The 24412-nt window shown below is 39.3% G+C and overlaps 1 protein-coding gene and 1 pseudogene across 1 annotated transcript in view; both read right to left on the bottom strand.

Moving 5' to 3' along the window:
- Positions 1–24412, bottom strand: part of LOC126162669 (juvenile hormone esterase-like) — an 83164-nt gene that overhangs the window by 28355 nt on the left and 30397 nt on the right. The window contains exons 3-5 of the mRNA XM_049919318.1: positions 18323–18482; positions 17856–18041; positions 5674–5858 (exon numbers count right to left, since the gene is read on the bottom strand). Of these exons, the coding sequence (XP_049775275.1) occupies positions 5674–5858; positions 17856–18041; positions 18323–18482 (531 nt within the window). The remainder of the gene's footprint in view (positions 1–5673; positions 5859–17855; positions 18042–18322; positions 18483–24412) is intronic.
- On the bottom strand, positions 16227–16344 carry LOC126163385 (5S ribosomal RNA; annotated as a pseudogene).

Consider the following 24412-nt stretch of genomic DNA (forward strand, 5'->3'; position numbering starts at 1 on the left):
TAATATACCTAACTGTTTAAAAAGATTTCGACATGAGGTTCTTGGAGGGACACTACATATAATTCAGACTATTTTTTTCTGGCTTACAAAAATTTTTTTTGAAAGTGGTGAGTTGCTCCAAAAGATTATTCCATAGCACATCACTGAATGAAAGTAGCCAAAATATGCAGACCTTGATACGTTGATGTCTCCAATTTTGGAGATTATTCTGATGGCAAATGTTGCTGAGCTAAGCTTTTTTAGTGTTTGCTGTATGTGGAATTCCCAGTTGAGCCGGTTATCTATGTGAATGCCTAGGAACTTCGTGCACTTAACGCTCTGTAACTGTTGGCTCTCATGTGCAATGTTAACCTCTTCTGGGCTTATGTAACTGGATTGGAACTGCATGTAATTTGTTTTACTGAGGTTTATTGCTAGAGAATTTGCCGTGAACCAGTTCAGAGCATTTGCAAGTGTTTGGTTGGTATTTAATTCTACGTCAGAGGAGGTTTTGCTGGCTGTTACTATACTTGTGTCATCTGCAAACATTGTGATATTGGTAGCACTATTTGAGGACAGGGGTAGGTCATTAATATATATAATAAATAGGAGGGGACCAAGGACTGACCCTTGCAGAACTCCATGATGTACTGTTCCCCAGTCAGACTCTACCTCTCCTACTTGTAGATTGTTAACACCTAATACTATTTTTTGTTGTCTGTCTTCTAGATATGATCTAAGCCAGTTACCCATTTGTCCACGGATTCCATATTGGGCTGCTTTTCCTAAAAGGTCTCGATCCTTTCCCAGGTCTCATCCCAAGAACACAAACCTCTCAACAAAAGAACAGACAGCCATTCACAGTCTCAAAACAGACCATTCCCTGTGATGAAAGTTCCCCCACCATCATGACGAATAGCAGTGACTACTTGACAGAAAGTTCTGCCAACTGCTAGACTCTTCCACATACGGGCTCTGCCATTGTAATCCTTACTCAGGAATCCAACATACCTTCCAGCACCTACTCAAATCTTTGGGCACATCTCAGAATCTCTTCCCTGAGTCCATCTCCCTCCTCACGCCAATGATACCCTGCACATCCCACATTTATATGCCCCCTGAAATCTACAAAAACGACAATCGTGGACACCATCTGAAAGGATTTCCACTCTTGTTGACCAATGCCACCAATCAACTGTCTGAAGCCTAACCTCTCATGTCGAAGATACTAACCAGCTCCTTTACAGACTCTTGACCATCTCCATCGCTTTACCACTTGGATCCCTACTTGTCACTACTGATGACACCTCAACATCCTACACCAACATCCCTCACACCTGTTGTCTTGCAACTATCAGACACTACCTCTCCCATTGTCCTTCTGACACCAAACCCACTATCTCATTCATCATATACCTTACCAACTATATCCTCAATCACAACTACTTCTCCTTTAAGGGGAAGGTACGTGAACAAATCCATGGCACAGCCATGGGCACCTGCATGGCATCATCTGCTACCAACCTATTTATGTATTTATGGGCCATCTAGAGGTAACCTTCCTAGCCTACTAAAACTCCAAACCCCTTGCCTGTTTCAAGTTCACTGACGATACCTCCATGGTCTGGACTCAGGGCCAAGCCACCCACCCTACCCTCATTCCTCCACAACCTCAACACCATCTCTTCTATCTGCATCACCTGGTCCTTCTCAACCCAAAATGCCTCCTTTCTGGATGTTTACTTCCAACTGTCTGATGGCTCCACCTGCGCCTCAGCCCATATTAAACCAGCTAACTGTCAACAGTGCCTGAATTTTGACAGCTGTCAGCCCTTCCACACCAAAACATTGCTTACATAACGCCTGGTCTCCTCTGGACAGCATATCAGCAATGATGAGAATTTCCTTGACCAGTATGGTGAAGATCTCACAAGGGCCTTCACAGACAGCCGCTACCACCCCTCCTTCCCTCAGACCTAATCCACAAATATCTCTTGCTATCTGTCCAATTCACCCACCCAGTACTTCCTACTCCTGTCCTGTCATTGGTTTATTCTATCTCATCAGAGGCAGGGAAATCACTCTACAGCTTTTTTATGTTGGTATGACAACCAACATGCTATCTGTCAGAGTGAATGACCGCTGCCAAACTGTGGCCAAGAACAAAGTTGACCACCAAGTGGCTCAACATGCTAGAGGTCAATGGTTGCTTCACAACTTCTGCCATCTGAATCATTCTGTCCACCACCAGCTTTTCTGTACTACATAGATGGCAGTTATCCTTGCAACACATTCTCTGCTTGTATAATCCTCCTGGCCTTAATCTGTGCTAACCCACTGTCCATACAGCCTCTGCTCAACAGTTTCCCCTTTCTAAATTATGTCACCTCCTCCAAATCCACATCTCCGTGTCACCCTCATTGTGCACCACACCTCACTGGCTCAAGTCCAGTGTATCAAATTCCTAGCCTGTACACCTGCCACCCCTCAACCTGCTTTCCTAGCCATCACAACTGCTGCCTCCCTTTGAGCCACTAGCTGCCGCCCAGCCCTAATCCCTCTTCCAGACACCCTCCACTCCATCCCTTTACCTACCCCACCTAACAAAAACATCTCTCTATCCTAGTCCACTTGTCAGACTGCAATCCGGGCTCTGTGTCTAGCTGATACAATGCAGAAGCAAGCAAGGTTTCACTCTCTTTTGTGTGTTCCTGTTGACAGCTCAATGATTCTGCTATTTCATGACTGGTCTCCTTTATTCCTAAATTATTTACATTCTGCCAGAACTTTCCTTGATATGTTCATATCTCTCCTTATTATATATAATTTGATGTAAAATATGTTCTCATAGGTGTCGTAGCTGCAGTACAAAGAAGCAGAGTAGAGCAGAGTAGAACAAAGAAACGTATTTTACATTACAAAGAAAATTTTAATGCTGCTAAGAAGTAAAAGCATGTTGTTAGTGTTTCCTCTGACCCTGTCAATGCCTTTCTTAAAGTAGCTCATAAAATATTTATGGGAAATTAAAGTACTGTGATGAAGCTATTAAACATAGGAGGTTACTACGGAATGGTCATTTAGAATGAATGAATGTTAATAGGTGTGAATGAAGCTATGGAGTCTAGGAATCTCCAAGAGGGGAATTGGGAAGACTTTAAACAATGAATGTTGAGAAGCAAGAAAGAAAATTAGTATGTTAAGCATATTAGTTCATAAGGTTTTACTAAGAAAAAAACAGCTTTGGGTAGTGAAAGGATCAACTAATACTATGGTAGTGGCAGTGACCTGCATTGCAATTATCCTGAACAAAAGTCATTTTATTAGCTGCTTGAAGTGCTAGTGCTATGAAAAAATAAGGAAAACGTAGAATTATCTTGTCAGGGAAACATAATATTTTCTTTGTGTCACATCATAATTAAGTTTATAATAGCTCTGAACAAACTCTATGTTTAAACTTACTTGGTGCCTAGATATATAACAAAATGGCATCGAATCATCATATTGATAGGCTGACAAAAAGTTCAATTTGGAGCAAGATTAGCAACACCAAGATTGTAGTAATGACATAAACAGGAAAAAAACAGACTCAAACTTATATTTGGAATGGGTGAAATTAATCAGCTTCAATTGCCAGTACCTCAGAAGCACAACTTCTAAAGACTGGAAATACTGAGCAGAATGCAGAAATCACTAGCTTTTACAATCAAGTCAGAAACCTGCTACAGGATAGCAAAATACCACAAAAAGGCAAAAACAACCACATACCACACATACTTTGTGAAACAACCGTATACCACTCATACTTTGTGCCAATTCTCACTTATGGTTTAGAGACATGTACCCTATTGGCAAAAGACTGGAGTGGAATTGAAGTGACAGAGATGAGATTCATAAAAACTATGAACCAGACTGCTAGAAAGGACAAGATCAAAAAAGGAAGTGAACAAGAATATAGGCTGCATTGAAGCACCTATTACTAGTGCAATATAGATATACAGACTGCAATGATATGGATAAATTATGAGAATGGGTGAGAAAAGACCAACCAGAAAATATTTTGAAATAAGTGTCCAAGGCAAAAAAGACCTGGAGGAAGGTCCAGAAAATGCTGGATAGATGCAATGTAATTAGGGGTGGAGGAGAGAAGATTCCAGAGGAAGATGTCCAGGAACAGAAAATCTGTGAAGACATAAAGGGATGGCGACCACTTGCACACCACACCTGGGAGACTGGAGCTGGGAAATGATGATGATGATGGTGGGTTTTACAACAGAAGTCTCTCTCTTAAATGAACTGACATACAGACAAAATTCTTGCATGTCTGCCACACTTTCGCTCCACAGTGGCTTCTACATCTACATCTACATCCATACTCTGCAAGCTACCTGACGGTGTGTGGTGGAGGGTACTTTGTGTGCCTCTATCGGTTAAGATAATGTTCTGTTGCAGTGTAATAAAAATTAATAAAGTACTTTATTCTATGTAGCTCTCTCATAAGAGTATCAGGTTAGGTCAATAACGAAAGACTTAAAGGAGCCTCATCAAGCACAAGATTTATCTACAACCTGACTGGGAATTGAACCTGGGCCCATTGCATGGTAGGCAAACATGTTACCACTGAGCTAAGCAGGCAGACAATATTTTAAAAAGTTTTCAATAGACACAAGGCAGGAAATTGGAAATGTCTAAAAACTTGAATTAAATTAAAGGTACATTTTATTATTAGCTCCCTGTATATAATCTGAATTGTGGGAAATCCCAGGTACTGCATGGATTAATGTCCAAAGCAATGTGAGCCTCCATTCTTGCAATATAAAAACAGCTATTTATCTTTCAAAGCTGTCAGATTACTCATCAGTGTGATGTACACAATAGATATCAAATATTAAATGAACAGTATAATAAAAAAGCAGTTTTTTTTAACATTTTGCTTTTGAAGCCTCATTATTGCAAATGTTACATTTTCCATTGAACAGTCTTCTGTGGTCATTTAAGGACTATCTGGTTTTGGAACCTTACATGAAGAGTCACAGCCTCTTTGTCTCTATCAGTGCTAACTTAATCATAGCTTCCATCATTATAATGTGCTGTAAATTTGTGTAACTGAAAATCAATTCTTAACTGTGCAGTATTTTGTATTGTGACCAAAATATAACTCATAATGAAATTTTCACTCTGCAACAGAGTGTGCGCTGTTATGAAACTTCCTGGCAGATTAAAACAGTGTGCTGGACTGAGACTCGAACTCGGGACCTACGCCTTTTGCGGGCAAGTGCTCTACCATCTGAGCTACCCAAGCATGACTCATGCTCCATCCTCACAGCTTTACTTCTGCCAGTGGCTAAGCCATGTCTCCGCAATATCCTTTCTTCCTGGAGTGCTAGTTCTGCAAGATTCACAGAAGAGCTTCTGTGAAGTTTGGAAGGTAGGAGATGAGGTACTGACAGAAGTAAAGCTGTGAGGATGGGGCGTGAGTCGTCCTTGGGTAGCTCAGATGGTAGAGCAGTTGCCCATGAAAGGAAAAGATCCTGAGTTCGAGTCTCAGTCTGGCACACAGTTTTAATCTGCCAGGACGTTTTATAACTCATAATGTTTTAGAATGCTTTCTTAGTCTACAGAAAACTAATTAATTGTTTTTATGACTTTCAACACTACAAAGGTGCACAAAAAATTTGCAGATCACATGATACTTACATAAAATCCAGTAATGGAATCAGCAATTTCCTGAGCATCTTTCTCTTTTAAGCAGTTGTATATTTCCTTTGATGAATTGTCAGGGCAGTTCAATAGCTGTGCTTGCTTCTTTGCTTGTCCTAATGGATCATGAAGTACAACTGACTGGACGCCACCACTCATTGCAATTGCCCGATGAAACAATCCTAGGGAAAATTATAATAGCAAGTAGTCAGTAAAGATATATTACATATGTTGACATAGGTACACAAAAGTATTCATAGAGTTGTTCAGTAATATGAAAGTTGAGGATGGCCAATGCAGAACAAGGCTGCTGTTTTATTTTAACTGGTTTCTCATCATATACATTTAAGCTGCTGCTGATGATGATTTATTATATTCAAGTATAGAGGTAAGGAAGATGATTCTGTGTTTTATATTACTCATTATACACTAGCAATAGACTTTTTTATTTCAACTGTCATTACTTATCAATATTTTAAATAGCTACATGACAGCCAAAAATAGAACCGATTTGAGTGTGTCCAACATTAACAGAATAGAGGTGGAAAACTTCAAATTCTATGTTGAGGTTATCTTTCTCCTGTTGTTGCTATTTGAAATACATTTATTTGTGCCCCAATGCTGAAGTAGCATAAGAATACGTTTCTTTGAGTCTTTTTTAAATGTAATTTATAATATACTATTGTAGGTACATTTCTCTTACACTCTTGACAATTTAATTTTATATTGTATGTGTGACTCCTCATCCAATTTCTAGTTTCCAAACATTCTTTCTTAGATGATGAACATCATGCTATTATTTTGATTGATCTTCTTTTCCCAGTATCTATACACTTGTTTTGTTAGTGGCATCTGGTTCAAGCCAGTTTTAATGTGTGAGTGTTTATTGAGACAGTGTGCATACCTGTGTCCTGGGACACATCACTTTTATATGATGGCATCATAAGCACCAGCAGAATACAGGGGAGGAGCAAGAGAGGACACTTTCCCACATCTACCACCCCCCCCCCCCCCAGAATCTAAAGTACAGAGTTTTTATTCATTACAAAATTATCATACACTTATAGAAGTGATTTCCTGTGATTATTGTTAGCCAACTTTAGCACCTATGGAATTTAGTTTTTTGTGGTATGACACACCTCAAAACTGACCAACTCATTCATATGAAAGATGCCAGTTTTGGAGTTTTGCTGCCCCCCTTCTGAACAGGAAAAGATTCTTTGGAAACCTGTGTATGGCATCTCTTTTAATTGATATTCCATGACTATCAAGTGTTAATACAATGAAGGATATAAGTATGCAGTTCACCAGAAGACACAATACCAATTCATCCATGCTGTTATTCAGGTGTGGAAGACACAAATGAGGAACTCCTCCACCTACAAATCATAAAAAGTAATTGCAGTGCAATAATTTAAAATGTATACTGAATAATAGTCATGTCTTAAGTGTATCAGTAACAATGACAGCTGATGTGATGGGGGAGGAAATTAGAGTTTAACGTCCCGTCGACAACGAGGTCATTAGAGACGGAGCGCAAGCTCGGGTGAGGGAAGGATGGGGAAGGAAATCGGCCGTACCCTTTCAAAGGAACCATCCCGGCATTTGCCTGAGGCGATTTAGGGAAATCACAGAAAACCTAAATCAGGATGGCCGGAGACGGGATTGAACCGTCGTCCTCCCGAATGCAAGTCCAGTGTGCTAACCACTGCGCCACCTCGCTCGGTGACAGCTGATGTGATGATAACATTTATGAGTCATAGTAACACATCAACAAAGAATAATTCTGGATAAAAACAAAGCCTAATTTGCTGTTGAAATCATTGAACAATGACGTGGATTGCTTTATATAACCATAGAGTTAGTGTAATAAATTATATTAGAAATCAGTCAGTGTCTTCAATTTGTTTTCGCAATTACAATCTGATTAAAGAACAAACAAGACATTTGAATTCATTTACCAACCACTGAACTGATGATCTCCATTAGTTAGTAACTACAACACAAATGATGCTAAGGAATATAGAAGAGGAGTCTTTTTGTTATTTTTGCCAATAATAGACTACATTTGCGAACTGAAAATTCACAAAGAAGCTTGTGCATTAGAATACTGTACCTTCTTTGAGTGTAAGAAAATGGAGAGAAGGAAACGTAGTAGGTGAATATGGATTGGGGCTAAGAAATGAAAGAGGAATCTGCCTGGTAGAATTTTGCACAGAGCACAACTTAATCATAGCTAACACTTGGTTTAAGAATCATGATAGAAGGTTGTATACATGGAAGAACCCTGGAGATACTAAAAGGTATCAGATAGATTATATAATGGTAAGACATAGATTTAGGAACCAGGTTTTAAATTGTAAGACATTTCCAGGGGCAGATGTGGACTCTGATCACAATCTATTGGTTATGACCTGTAGATTAAAACTGAAGAAACTGCAAAAAGGTGGGAATTTAAGGAGATGGGACCTGGATAAACTGAAAGAACCAGAGGTTGTACAGAGTTTCAGGGAGAGCATAACGGAACAATTGACAGGAATGGGGGAAAGAAATACAGTAGAAGAAGAATGGGTAGCTTTGAGGGATGAAGTAGTGAAGGCAGCAGAGGATCAAGTAGGTAAAAAGACGAGGGCTAGTAGAAATCCTTGGGTAACAGAAGAAATATTGAATTTAATTGATGAAAGGAGAAAATATAAAAATGCAGTAAATGAAGCAGGCAAAAAGGAATACAAACGTCTCAAAAATGAGATCGACAGGAAGTGCAAAATGGCTAAGCAGGGATGGCTACAGGACAAATGTAAGGATGTAGAGGCTTATCTCACTAGGGGTAAGATAGATACTGCCTACAGGAAAATTAAAGAGACCTTTGGAGATAAGAGAACCACTTGTATGAACATCAAGAGCTCAGATGGAAACCCAGTTCTAAGCAAAGAAGGGAAAGCAGAAAGGTGGAAGGAGTATATAGAGGGTCTATACAAGGAAGATGTACTTGAGGACAATATTATGGAAATGGAAGAGGATGTAGATGAAGATGAAATGGGAGATACGATACTGCGTGAAGAGTTTGACAGGGCACTGAAAGACCTGAGTCGAAACAAGGCACCCAGTGTAGACAACATTCCATTGGAACTACTGACGGCCTTGGGAGAGCCAGTCCTGACAAAACTCTACCATCTGGTGAGCAAGATGTATGAAACAGGTGAAATACCCTCAGACTTCAAGAAGAATATAATAATTCCAATCCCAAAGAAAGCAGGTGTTGACAGATGTGAAAATTACCGAACAATCAGTTTAATAAGCTACAGCTGCAAAATACTAACACGAATTCTTTACAGACGAATGGAAAAACTAGTAGAAGCCAACCTCGGGGAAGATCAGTTTGGATTCCATAGAAATACTGGAACACATGAGGCAATACTGACCTTACGACTTATCTTAGAAGAAAGATTAAGGAAAGGCAAACCTACGTTTCTAGCATTTGTGGACTTAGAGAAAGCTTTTGACAATGTTGACTGGAATACTCTCTTTCAAATTCTAAAGGTGGCAGGGGTAAAATACAGGGAGCAAAAGGCTATTTACAATTTGTACAGAAACCAGATGGCAGTTATAAGAGTCGAGGGACATGAAAGGGAAGCAGTGGTTGGGAAGGGAGTAAGACAGGGTTGTAGCCTCTCCCCGATGTTATTCAATCTGTATATTGAGCAAGCAGTAAAGGAAACAAAAGAAAAATTTGGAGTAGGTATTAAAATCCATGGAGAAGAAATAAAAACTTTGAGGTTCGCTGATGACATTGTAATTCTGTCAGAGACAGCAAAGGACTTGGAAGACCAGTTGAATGGAATGGATGGTGTCTTGAAGGGAGGATATAAGATGAACATCAACAAAAGCAAAACGAGGATAATGGAATGTAGTCGAATTAAGTCGGGTGATGTTGAGGGTATTAGATTAGGAAATGAGACACTTAAAGTAGTAAAGGAGTTCTGCTATTTGGGGAGCAAAATAACTGATGATGGTCGAAGTAGAGAGGATATAAAATGTAGATTGGCAATGGCAAGGAAAGCGTTTCTGAAGAAGAGAAATTTGTTAACATCGAGTATAGAATTAAGTGTCAGGAAGTCGTTTCTGAAAGTATTTGTATGGAGTGTAGCCATGTATGGAAGTGAAACATGGACGGTAAATAGTTTGGACAAGAAGAGAATAGAAGGCTTCGAAATGTGGTGCTACAGAAGAATGCTGAAGATTAGATGGGTAGATCACATAACTAATGAGGAAGTATTGAATAGGATTGGGGAGAAGAGAAGTTTGTGGCACAACTTGACCAGAAGAAGGGATCGGTTGGTAGGACATGTTCTGAGGCATCAAGGGATCACCAATTTAGTATTGGAGGGCAGTGTGGAGGGTAAAAATCGTAGGGGGAGACCAAGAGATGAATACACTAAGCAGATTCAGAAGGATGTAGGTTGCAGTAGGTACTGGGAGATGAAGAAGCTTGCACAGGATAGAGTAGCATGGAGAGCTGCATCAAACCAGTCTCAGGACTGAAGACCACAACAACAACCTTCTTCCTGCTTTTAATCACCATGATGATTTGGACCTGAGGTATTGCTGTTCTCTAAGAATGAACTACACCTAAAGAGTATGTGAATATTTTATTTTATGTGATTAAACGTCTCCTCCCTGCACCCCCCCCCCCCCCTCTACTCCACACGCACACACACACACACACACACACACACACAGAGAGAGAGAGAGAGAGAGAGAGAGAGAGAGAGAGAGAGAGAGAGAAGAGACCGTCTCTCAGTGCTGTCTGGAGCTCATCTCCACTATTGTGGTGAATAGTAATCTATCCGAATTCATATTATTGTTATTCCAGTTTAACAATTTGGTATTTATTTTTCTGAAAACTGTGTCATTATTTTCCTTGCAGACTGTTTGATCCAATTTCTTGTGGTGTTGATGATTCAATAAAATATCAAACAATTATTCTTATATAATAACAATGTCTACATTAAAATGTTGAAAGCACCATTAACTCAGAAACTTTTTGCAGATAAGAGGGCCATCCAGGAACAAAGGAATGTTTTGCCATACTGATATTTTCTTCAATGATAATTTTGGCTCATACTTTGTATACTTTTCCACATTAAGGCACTTGTTGTACCTTGGCACCAATTTGTGCATACCCTCTTCATTCCATGTGGCCACCTGACTGCTCAACCAGGTCATGACAGCATCCTTCAGGTCTTCATCATTTGAAGAGCGTTTACCAGCAACGTGCTCCTTCAGTTTTGGAAACAGGAAAAGGTCTGATGGTAGATCCGGGCTTTAGGAAGGATGCTCAAAAACGTCCCACCTGAATTTCTCATGTACTGAGGCTTGTAGCTGCCAGGCAGTATGCAGACTTATAGTGTCACGCAATTGAACAATTCCATGGGAGAACTTGCCCTTTCAGTCATTCTAGGTAGCCTGCTGAAGATGTTCAAGGATAGCACAGTGTACATCACTACCGATGGTCGCATTGCAGGGATTGAAATGGACAAGTAGGACCCCTTCGATGTCCCAGTGTACAGAAGTCAGGAGTTTTTTAGTTGTTGCAGTTTGTTTGAACTTGCACAGTGATTGAGGATGAAGCCACTCTGTAGGCTGTTGCTTCAGTGTGAGAATGTTGTGAGAAAGCCATGGCTCATTTCTTGTAACAATTTGATCAATGACTGTATCGGCATCTCCTTCATAATGCTTCAAGAATGCTAATGTAGCACCCATTGTTGCAGCTCTCTGGTCATCCTTGAACATGCGTGGCACCTACTGTGCAAGGCTTTTGTGGTATGCTAAATGCTGAGTGACAATTTTGTGCGCACACAACTGAATGAGATACTTCATGATATGTTCATACACATCACTAATGGTGACTCATCGGTTCTCTTGAAGTACACAACCAACCTTTTATTTCAGCACCTCTGCTGTGATGGAGAGCCGCCCTGATCTCTCTTTGTCATGAATAACTGTTCTCCCTGTCTTAAACATTATCCACCATTTCCAGACATTGGCTGCTTTTATTGAACCTTCACCATAAATGGTAATAAGTCTGATGCAAATGTCACAGGACCCAACATTTTCTGCTTGCAGAAGATGAATAACACCTTGCACCTTGCAGTTGGCAGGTATTGTGGTTGGTACAGTCATGATCACAGCAATCTCTGCACTTACCACATGTGGCAACTATCTGCATCACACTGAACTAATGAGTGGCTGCCACTAGACAGGTGCACAGACTGTATGCACAAACATTCTTTACTTTCTGTATAGCCCTCACAGATTATAATATGCTTTGTTAGCAAATGAATGTAACACATGCTGACTAGAAGAAAAGTAAGTGGTAGTGTCACATGAGGTATGTGAGTCACTCTTCAACTATCTTATATTCCTAATTCATATTGTAGGCTTAAGTTTTAACACTACATAAATACATTCAATAAAGCTCACAATTTGCAGCATTGTCCCCAGAACTGATTGTCACACTTTGGTTCTGAGTCGAGTGGAAGGACTGAACCAGAGACTTTGAAGGTTCTGTGACAAGCTAGGCTGCAACTGCCTGGACTTGCACCACATGTTTGAGAGCTGTAGGGTCCCCCTAAATAGATCAGGTGTGCACTACACATCAGAAGTTGCTGTACTGGCAGCTGACTGTGTGAGGGGTGCACACAAGGGTTTTTTACATTAGGTGACTCTCCATCCAATACAGATAACGACAGCTGTAGGCAACCCAGAAGTTTCACTGAAGATCAAAAGAAATGCTTTCCACAGGCGGAGAAAATGAAAATCCTAATAGTAAACTGCTGAAGCATTTGCAACCAAATGCCAGAGTTAGAAGCACTCATGAAAGCAGAGAAGTTCACATAACAGTAGGTACAGAAAGCTGATCAAAACCTGAAATTGATAGCAGTGAGAATTTTGAGGAAATTTTAAGTGTATATCGAAAGCATAGGCGAATGGGAAATGGGGCTGGTGTATTTGTCCCAACAGGCAATAAACTCAAAACCACTAAGACAGAAATTGAAGTTGCATGTGAGATTGCATGGGCAAGACTTAGTATCAGGGGTGGGCGTCAAATGATACTGGATCCTTCCGTCACCCACCAGACTCATCTCCTGATGTAGCTGAAAACTTCAGACAAAACCTCAGTTCACTTGTACGTAAGGTCCCCAGTCATTCTGTAATGATCAGAGGAGACTTTAATCGTCCAACAATTAATTGGGAAACTTGCAGTTTTGTGAGTGGTGGGCATGATAAGAAATCCTGTGAAACTGTACTAAATGCCTTCTCTGAAAATTGCCTAGAATGGATAGTTAGGAACCCCACTTAAGATGGAAATATAATGGATCTAGTGACAACAAATCAACCTGACCTCTTTGAGGGTGTCCACATCAAAACTGTTATCAGTGACCATGACACAGTTGTGGCAACAATGATTATCAAAGTACAAAGAACAACTACAAGAAGCAGAAAGATGTATATGTTCAGTAAACTATACAAAAAACAGTAATGCTATATCTCAATGAGTAACTTGAAACTTTCAGCAGAGGGCAGGAGCATGTAGAGGAACTCTGGATCAATTTAAAAAGATTAGTTGACCATCCACTGAGTAGATATGAACCCAGTAGAACAGTTCATAACGGGAGGGAACCTCCATGGTATAGAGTCACTGCAAAGAAAATTCTAAAGAAACAGAGATTACTGCATAATAAACAAAGCATAGAGCTATAGATAAAGAGATGGTGAATGCAACACACTTGGCTATCAAGGCAGCAGTGCAGGATGCCTTCAGTGACTACCATAGCAGAATATTTGTCAGCTGACCTTTCACAGAACACAAAGAAATTCAGTGTATGTAAAGGCTGTTAGTGACACCAAAGTTAGTGTCCAGTATCTAGCAAATGAGACGGGAACTGAAATTAATGGTAGCAAAGCAAAATCTGAAATGCTTAACTCTGTTTTCAAATGTTCCTTTACAAAGGAAAACCCAGGTGAATTGCCCCAACTCAATCCTTGTAGCATTGAAAACATGAGTGAAATAACTATTAATGTCAGTGGTGTTGAGAAACAGCTGAAGTCATTAAAGTAGAACAATGCTCCAGGCCCCAATGGAATCCCTGTCAGATTCTATACCGAATTTGTGACTGAATTAACCCCCCCTCCCCCTTTTAACTATGATCTATCATAAATCCCTCAAACAAACAACCATTCCCAGTTCTTAGAGAAAGGCAGAGGTCGCACCCACCTACAAGAAGGGTATTAGAAGTGATTGACAAAACTACCTTCCAATATCCTTGACATCAATTTGTTGTAGACTCTTAGAACATATTCCGATCTCAGTCAGAATGAAGTACATTGAAGACAATGACCTCCTCAATGCCAACCAGCATGGATTTCAAAAACATCGACCACATGAAACTCATCTCGCACTTTTCTCACATGACATACTGCAAGCTTTGGATCAAGCCAGTCAGGTAGAGCAGTATTCCTTTACTTCTAAAAAGCATTTGACTCAGCACCACACCTATGCTTATTTTCCAAAGTATGATCATGTGGAGTATCATGTGAAATTTGTGACTGAATTGAGGACTTTTTGCTAGTGAGGACACAGCATGTTATCTTGGATGGAGTAAACTCAGGCTTTTTGCAAATGATGCAGTTATCTATAATGAAGTACAATCTGAAAGAAGCTGCATAAATATTCAGTCAGATCTTGATAGGATTTCAATGTGGTGCAGAGATTGGCAACTTGCTCCAAATGTTCAGAAATTTAAAATTTTGCATGTCAAAAATGAAAAATATATTATCCTATGACTATAATATCAATGAGTCATTATTGAAATTGGCCAACTTGTACAAACAGATGGGTATAACATTTTGTAGGGATATGAAACGGAATGATCACCTGGATTCAGTCATGGGTAAAGCAGGTGGTAGACTTTGGTTTATAGGTAGAACACTGGGGAAGTGTAATCAAACTACAAAGAACATTGCTTACAAATCACTCATGCAACTGGTTCTAGAATATTGCTCAAGTGTATGGCACCCACACCATATAGGGCTAACAGGGTATATTGAACATATACAGAGAGGGACAGCATGAATAGTCATAAGTTTGTTTAATCCATGGGAGAGTGTCACAGAGATACTGAAGGAACTGAACTTGAAGACTCTTGAAGATAGATGTAAACTGACCCGAAAAAGTCTATTAACAAAGTTTCACGAACCAGCATTAAATGATGACTCAAGGAACATACTACAACCCCATATCTATTGCTCACATAGAGGTCATGCGGATAAGTTTAGAATAATTACTGCTAGCACACAGGCATTTAAACAATCATTCTTCCCATACTCCATATGTGAATGGAACCTGAAGAAACCCTAATAACTGGTACAATGGTATGTGTCCTCTGCCATGCACCTCACCGTGGTTTGCAGTGTAGAGATGTAGATGTAGATGTGTAATAAGGCTGGTATCATCATTTCTTAATTCAAGTTTATTTTCATTAGATTCATGTGGCATAATGTAGGCAAAAGAAGGAAAAAAATTATTTTAACTAAAAAGCAAATTTAAAAGTCACATACACTGTTCAGTGCAGTCAGGGTGTGTACCATAAAGCCATCTGAAATCGCAGTTCATGATAGATGTTGTTATGAAACATTTTGAAGTCCAATTTAATGCTTCATAGAGACATCAGTTCTCTTGATGTTATTTCTCTTCCAAACCAAGCCCAAAGCACTACAAAACCAGCCTGTACCAGTCCTGTCATATGTCAGAATATGAGGGGCCCTGAGGAAAAGTGGCACATGCCACCTGTACAGTGATTTTGTTAATTTAGTACAGCAAGGCAACCGATGCCATCTAGTGGGAACTTCCAGCACTGTGGCATGTGCATGTTCCTTTAGAGAGAGCATATTATATTTGCTGTTATTCAGGACTGACACATTCACAGTGGAAAGAGGCCCATGCCAATAGTATCTCTGTGTCTCATGAGTCAATTCATCTTGTTGGCTGACTTGGTTTTGGAAACCCAATTAGAAAGCGTTTCTCAATTGTTGTTCATATGTTTCCAAGATGGTGGCAATAGGTGTTGCTATTAATGTTACCCACAAAGAAAATGCAACAGTGCATGTAAAAAAAAAAAAAAAGAATTTGTAAAAAAAAAAGAGCGGAAAGATAACGAAAAAAAGAGATTAAGAAACAATGGAAAATAATATAAATCCCAACAAAAAATAAGAGTGCGCCCAAGAAAGTGTTGCATAGTGACAGTGATCATTGTTGCAAAACTAAAACTAAACTCCATCCGAACAGGCCTTGGAAGGCCCAATGGTACCGACCAGCCACCGAGTCAACCTCAGCCCACAGGTGTCACTGCATGCGGATATGGAGGGGCATGTGGTCAGCACACTGCTCTCCCGGCTGTATGTTAGTTTACGAGACTGGAGCCGTGACTTCCCAATCAAGTAGCTCCTCAGTTTTCCTCACAAGGGCTGAGTGCATCCCACTAGCCAACAGCAAACAGCACTCAGCAGACCGGATGGTCACCCATCCAAGTGCTAGCCCAGCCCGACAGTGCTTAACTTTGGTGATCTGACGGGAACCGGTATTACCACTGTGGCAAGGCCATTGGCTTGCTGCAAAAATAGTTTCTGCAAATACGTTACATTGAATGAAGAACAGAAGGAGGCGATATTTATTGACTTTTATTTGTTTGGAGATTATAATAAGCGAAATGCTTATTTATTTGGGTTAGTGCAGCCAATTGCCATTTCTGTTAAACGATTGAGGAGTGTCCGTAGCAATGAAGAATGTGACACTGAGAGTCATGAATCTACAACACATGTATATATACATACACCTAGGCAGGATAGAGGAGGCAAGCATTGATAGCAAGAGAAAAAATTAGGTTAAAAATCACATCAAAATGTTTCCGAGGGCCACATCACATTATAGTAGAACGCAGAATCCGAACCAGTCCTACATGACCTCTGTTCACTCAATTGCTGGAATGTATTGTTTGTACTATGAAGATATTAAAAGTACAGATGAGTTCCTAGTGAAACAACATGTGTATGAAACCATTTTTAACACAGAATATAATATTGGTTTTAAATTGCTGTTGAGTGATACTTGTTGAATTTGTGATTGTGCTAAGGCACGCAATAACACCAAATCCACAGACATCAAACTGCACCTTGAGATAGCTGAAGCTGCATATAGTGCTCTGAAAAGTCAAATCAGTATGGTAGTGATGCACTCATTTTGTGCATGGTCTTACAATGACATTGCCAACACCATATGTTTCGATGGAAACAGTTTTTAAAAAAGAAAACTTTGGACATATAATTTCTGTATTCACCACTATAGTGATGAGACGGCAGTGATGTGTGTCTGGTCTGAGAATGTTGCATCTAGAGGAGCCGATGAAAAGCAGTGTTTTAATAGCTTTAGGCATGGTGAAGGAAGAACGTCGTCAAAGTTCACACAATCAGACTGAGAAACCTGTGCGAGTTAGTTTACAGAAGTGTAGTGGATGATTTATGAAGCCTGCAGACTCCCAGTTAGTTCCTAAATATTCAAATGGATGTCAAATTAAGGCAGCAAAGCTCAAGGACCTTCAAAGCTTACAGCAATTTGTGCCTCCAATATGTTCAAGTTTTTATCAGTCATTGTTATGTGGTGGTAGTGACGATACAATGGAACAGGAAAACATTGATGCGGAGTTTGACTATTGATGACATGCTATGTAATGCGCCTACATGTCAAGGATTTCATTTTCTGTACTTTAAATTGTAATAAAGTGGCCTAATATTTAATAGTATTTGCAAAACACCATCTAGTTACTGTAACAACAGTTGGTATCACAGCAGGAGTTCACATTACTATTCAAAATCATATTTCCTTGATTCCCATTTCCTGACACAACATACTCTGGTGGCATGTGCCCCTTTTCCACTGGGCCCCTCATATACTAGTTTCGGCATATGGTTGCCTTGAATTCACCATTTTTATCACTGTTGCTGTTATCTTTCTTTTTTTCCCAAATACAAATGAAGATCATCATCAGATTGGAATAGCATTTCTACTCATACTTCACTGCATAAATGTTTTAACTGTATAATATGTTAAACCTTTAATGTACCTTTTGACATGGTAGACAGCATATGCAGCAGAACACTGTATGATCCAGCACTGTAACCAAAAATTGTAACATTTTCTGGGTCTCCACCAAATGCAGCAATGTTTTTCTGCACCCACCGTAGGACTTCTACCTGGTCCTTGAGGCCATAATTTCCAGGCATAATAGAATCTCCTGTACTTAAGAACCCTGCAAGGATGTTGCAAAAAACCCCAAAAATAATTTATTACATAACTCAACATAGGAGAAAGAATTTATGTAATAGCTCTAAACTATATAATATGCCTGTATTTCCACTAATTTCAGCAAAACTATCTTGACAAGTAATAGTTAAAATTATTATACCTGCCTGGCCGCACATTGTATCTCCACAAAGCATTCACTGAATATAATATACAAATATCACATAACACCAATTTCACTCCAATTTCTTCTTGTATGTTTCTGTAAAGGCACTGGATAAAACATACCTAGAGCCCCCAGTCTATAATTTGCTGTCAGCAGTACAATGTCCTCATCCATGAGATACTCTGGACCAAACAAATCACTGGTGGCTCTCATGCTATAGAATGCACCAGGGTGAAAAAAGATGAGGACTGGTTTCTTTGGTCTGTCTCTTTTGTCTGGCAGCTGAAATGAACACATACAATCTTTGTATTATATTGTTATTCATCCTTGTTGTCTACAAAAGCAGCTTATGCATAAGACACCATACAAGTCAATTTATATGCATACGGGTGAAAATAATTCCAGTGCATAGGGGTGAAGGAAAAGGACTGGAGAGGTTTAGGGAAAGACGTACAGTATCACCCAGAATCCCGGGTCAGGGGGGACTTACCGGATGGGATGAGAAGGAAAGACTGATTCATATGTTTTAATATTCTTCAGTGGAGTAAATCAGTAATGCTGCAAATATGACTTTCAAGATTTTCTAAGGGTTCTGATGTCAGTGTTTGTTTCTATGTTTTTGGGAAGTTTGTTGTTAAGTTTAACTCTCATGAGGAACCTACCGTTTTGGCAGAGAGATGTGTTGATTTAGGTGATATGATAGGTTTGGTATAGTGGTCATAAATATAACAGTATATTTTATTTTTGTTTATTTTTTTATTTTTTTGCAGTCTACTTTCCTTACCTATTACATTTATTTTAAAGAATATAAGAGTTTCCATAATGCTGATATGTGGTAATGGAGGAATGATCACAAGGTCGTTGTAGCTAGGCTCAATACCGTTTCTTGCAAATCCACCAGAAACAAATGCAAAATAATTTTATTTAAAAAAGTGGATAAAGTGTCACTAGAAGCCTTCCTAAGAGACAATCTCCATTCCTTCCGAACTGACTATGCAAATGTAGACGAGATGTGGCTCAAATTCAAAGATATTGTAGCAACAGCAATTGAGAGATTCATACCTCATAAACTGGTAAGGGATGGAACTGATCCCTATGGTACACAAAACAGGTCCTAACGCTGTTGCAGAGGCAACGGAAAAAGCATGCGAAGTTCAGAAGAACGCGGAATCCCGAAGATTGGCTAAAATTTACAGACGCGCGAAATTTGGCACGCACTTCAATGCGAGATGCCTTTAATAGGTTCCACAACGAAACATTGTCTCAAAATTTGGTAGAAAATCCGAAGAAATTCTGGTCGTATGTAAAGTACACAAGCAGCAAGACGCAGTCAATACCTTCGCTGTTCAGTGCCGATGGTACTGTTACCGACGACTGTGCCGCTAAAGCGGAGTTATTGAATGCAGTTTTCCGAAATTCCTTCACCAGGGAAGACAAATGGAATATTCCAGAATTTTAAACACGAACAGCTGCTAGCATCAGTTTCTTAAAAGTAGATATCTTAGGGGTTGCGAAGCAACTCAAATCGCTTGATACGGGCAAGTCTTTAGGTCCAGATTGTATACCGATTAGGTTCCTTTCAGATTATGCCGATACAATAGCTCCCTACTTAGCAATCATATACAACCGCTCGCTCACCGATAGATCTGTACCTACAGATTGGAAAATTGCGCAGGTTGCACCAGTGTTTAAGAAGGGTAGTAGGAGTAATCCATCGAACTACAGACCTATATCATTGACGTCGGTTTGCAGTAGGGTTTTGGAGCATATACTGTATTCAAACATTATGAATCACCTCAAACGGAATGATCTATTGATACATAATCAGCATGGTTTTAGAAAACATCGTTCTTGTGCAACACAGCTAGCTCTTTATTCGCACGAAGTAATGCCCGCTATCGACATGGGATCTCAAGTTGATTCCGTATTTCTAGATCTCCGGAAAGCTTTTGACATCGTTCCTCACAAGCGACTTCTAATCATGCTGCGGGCGTATGGGGTATCGTCTTAGTTGTGCGACTGGATTCGTGATTTCCTGTCAGGAAGGTCGCAGTTCGTAGTAATAGATGGCAAATCATCGAGTAAAACTGAAGTGATATCAGGTGTTCCCCAGGAAAGCGTTCTGGGACCTTTACTGTTCCTCATCTATATAAATGACCTGGGTGACAATCTGAGCAGTTCTCTTAGGTTGTTCGCAGATGATGCTGTAATTTACCATCTAGTAAGGTCATCCGAAGACCAGTATTGGTTGCAAAGTGATTTAGAAAAGATTGCTGTATGGTGTGGCAGGTGGCAGTTGACACTAAGTAATGAAAAGTGTGAGGTGATCCACATGAGTTCCAAAAGAAATCCATTAGAATTCGATTACTCGATAAATAGTACAATACTCAAGGCTCTCAATTCAACTAAGTACCTGGGTGTAAAAATTATGAACAACTTCAGTTGGAAAAACCACATAGATAATATTGTGGGGAAGGCAAGCCAAAGGTTGGCTTTCGTTGGCAGGACACTTAGAAGATGCAACAAGTCCACTAAAGAGACAGCTTACACTACACTCGTTCGTCCTCTGTTAGAATATTGCTGCGCGATGTGGGATCCTTACCAGGTGGGATTGATGGAGGACATCGAAAGGGTGCAAAAAAGGGCAGCTCATTTTTTATTATCACGAATAGGGGAGAGAGTGTGGCAGATATGATACGCGAGTTGGAATGGAAGTCATTAAAGCAAAGACGTTTTTCATCGCGGCGAGATCTATTTACGAATTTTCAGTCACCAACTTTCTCTTCCGAATGCAGAAATATTTTGTTGAGCCCAACCTACATGGGTAGGAATGATCATCAAAGTAAAATAAGAGAAATCAGAGCTCAAACAGAAAGGTTTAGGTGTTCATTTTTCCCGCGCGCTGTTCGGGAATGGAATGGTAGGGAGATAGTATGATTGTGGTTCGATGAACCCTCTGCCAAGCACTTAAATGTAATTGCAGAGTAATCATGTAGATGTAGATGTAGATATCTTAAACAATGATTTACATGTGTCTCTAGGTTTGTATCCAAACATGACTCTAATAGTCCTTTTTTCAGTTTGAATGTGCTCGTAACTGCTTTAGAGTTTTCCCAAAATATGACTCCATATTTAAGGTCAGAATGAAAGTAGGCAGCATATGCAGTTTTATTGTTTTCTTACTACAACTGGATTTTAGTGAACAAAGAAGCTAGTAAGTCTTGCTCAATTTTGCATTAATATATACTACACACTTATTCCTTTTTACATTGCTTTGCAGCCCTAAGTCTAAGAATTTCTATTGTGTACTGTTACCAACTGATTCACTGTTAATTGAGAGAAGTGGGATGTCCACATCCTTGTCTAGAGCATTGTAAACTTTTGGTGTGACTCTTTTTTGTTACTATTTATTAAATACTTGCTGACAATTCTGTAGCTAGTTGCCTAGTTTTGTGACAGTGTTTACTGACTGCTGTAATTCTTTCTTACTTTTCCCTTTAAACGTAATTGTGGTATCATGTGCAAACATGATTGTTTTATGAGCATCCACATTTAAGCTTAGATCATTAACATAAAAAAGGAACAGAAGTGGTCCCAGTACTGATCCTTGAGGTATACCATATTTAATTGAGCTGTATTCTGATAAATGCCCAGAAACAGTTTTAAGGTACACATTAGTGTGCTTGATGTTCACTAATTCTGTAGGATTGCCGAGGAAGAAACTGATCCAGCTGTTGGACAGATCCTGAATACTATATTTCTCAAGCTTTGAGGACAGACTCTTATGATCCACTATGTCCAAAGCTTTTGATAGGTCAGTAAATAATCCTATTGGTTTCTGCAGTGTGTCCATCAGGCTTAGTGTAGAATTAATATGCTCATAAAAGGCAGTTATCTACTTCTGAATCCATGTTGTTTATTACCTAGAATTTGTTTCATTTTTTGTTTGTTTGTTGTTTTTTCCTTTTTGTTTTTTACTTACAGATTCTGTAGGTTTGTCATACACAACATTTTCTAATATTTTTGAACTGTAAGAAGCAACTGTGATAGGTCTGTACCCATTTACAGTATTTCCCTTACCTTTTTTCTGCAATAGAATTGCTTTATATGTTTTTAATACATCAGGGGAAGTGGCTGCCTGGAATGAGCACTCACTTGAGTGTGGAAATAGTTTAGTTAGGGTTAGAGCACTCTTCGCTTTAGTCCTTTCAGCTTGTGTGATTGTGCTGATGTGCATTGAACAATTATATGTGCTTATTTTATATTTATTGGATTGTGTATTCTTAGTTACTATTTATTCTTATTATTTTTGCTTATTTATAATATTATCTGCAATGCCTATGGAAAAGTTATTAAATGTATTGTCATTTTGGAAGGGAGTGCTCTCTCTCTCTCTCTCTCTCTCTCTCTCTCTCTCTCTCTCTCTCTCTCTCTGCCGCTGTCGCTGTCTCTGTCTCTGTGTCTCTCATTCTTTCTTTTTAATTTTATTTTTTAATAACACTCCACAAGCCCTTCACTTTATTTGCTGAATTATGTATGTATTCATCACTATGCACTATTTTTGCTACTTTCATTATTTGTGTTCATATTTTGAAATATTTTTTAATATATGTATAATTTAGGTGAGGAATTATTCAAGTTACACGTTCTATGAAATAGTCTCTTCTTGTAACATGAAATCCTGATCAAACTGCTTGTTCTAGAATAACCCCTTATGGGCAGTTCTCTGTGGAAATACAATTGGTTGATTGGTTGTTTTGGGGGAGCATCGGTCTCATTGGATTAGGGAAGAACAGGGAAGGAAATCAGCTGTGCCCTTTCAAAGGAACCATTCCAGAATTTGCCAAAGTGATTTAGGGAAATCACGGAAAGGATTGAACCATCGTCCTCCCGAACGTGAGTCCAGTGTGCTAGCCACTGCGCCCCCTCGCTCAGTCGAAATACAATTCACTTTTCTCACATGATATGCCAAAAGCTTTGGATCAAGGCAGTCAGGTAGATGAAGTATTTTTTGATTTCTGAAAAGCATTTGACTCCATACCACACCTACACTTATAGCCAAAAGTATAATCATACATGGAATCAAATGAAATTTGTGATTGGGTTGAAGACGTTCTGGTGGGGAGGATGCAGCATGTTACCTTGGATGGAGAGTCTTGTTAAATGTAGAAGACCTTCAGGTGTGCCCCAGGGATGTATGTTGGGACCCTTTCTGTTCATGTTGTATATTAATGACCTTGCAGGTAATATTAATAGTAACCTCAGACTTCTCACAGATGATGCAGTTATCTATAATGAAGTACTATCTGAAAGAAGCTGCATAAATATTCAGTCTGATCTCAACAATGTTTCAAAGTGGTGCAAAGATTGGCTTAAATGTTCAGAAATGTAAAATTGTGCACTTCGCAGAATAGGAAAAAAAAGAAGCATCCTATAACTATAATATCAATGATCCACCATTGGAACCAGCCAACTCATACAAATACCTGGGTGTGACACTTTGTAGGCATATAAAATGGAATGATCACATAGACCCAGTCGTCGGTAAAGCAAGTGGTAGACTTCAGTGTATTGGTAGAATACTGGGAAAGTGCAATTAGTCTATAAAGGAGATTGCTTACAAATCACTCATTCGATCGGTTCTAGAATACTGAACAGTGCATGGGACCCATACCAAATAGGACTAACAGGGGATATTGAACTATACAAAGAAGGGCAGCACGAGTAGTCACAATTTTCTTTGATCGACTGGAAAGTTTCACACAGATAATGACTGATCTCGAAGACTCTTGAAGAGTCTGGGAAAGCCTGTTAACAATGTTTCAAAAACCAGCTTTTTAATGATGAGTCTAGGAATATACTACACATCCCTAAGTATCACTCACATAGAGATCATGAGAATAAGATTAGAATAATTACTGCAGGCACAGAGGTATTCAAGCAGTCATTCTTCCCTAGTTTCCATACATAAATGGAATAGGAAGGAGCCCTAACAACTGGTACAATGAGGTGTACCCTCTGTCATGCACATCACAGAGGTTTGCAGAGAACAGACATAAATGTAAAAGATGTAGAAACCAATGGGTTACTATATCAGTGAAGGTGTTAAACTTTTCATTTAGATCATTAATTTTATAAATCTGTGACCATTTTTCTATGTTTAATAAGCTGCTGAAGTAGTTTATGTTATCCTGACTATGGCATCTACATGT

Source organism: Schistocerca cancellata, chromosome 2 (assembly GCF_023864275.1).
Source record: "Schistocerca cancellata isolate TAMUIC-IGC-003103 chromosome 2, iqSchCanc2.1, whole genome shotgun sequence".
In the NCBI taxonomy this organism is placed as follows: Eukaryota; Metazoa; Arthropoda; class Insecta; order Orthoptera; family Acrididae; genus Schistocerca; species Schistocerca cancellata.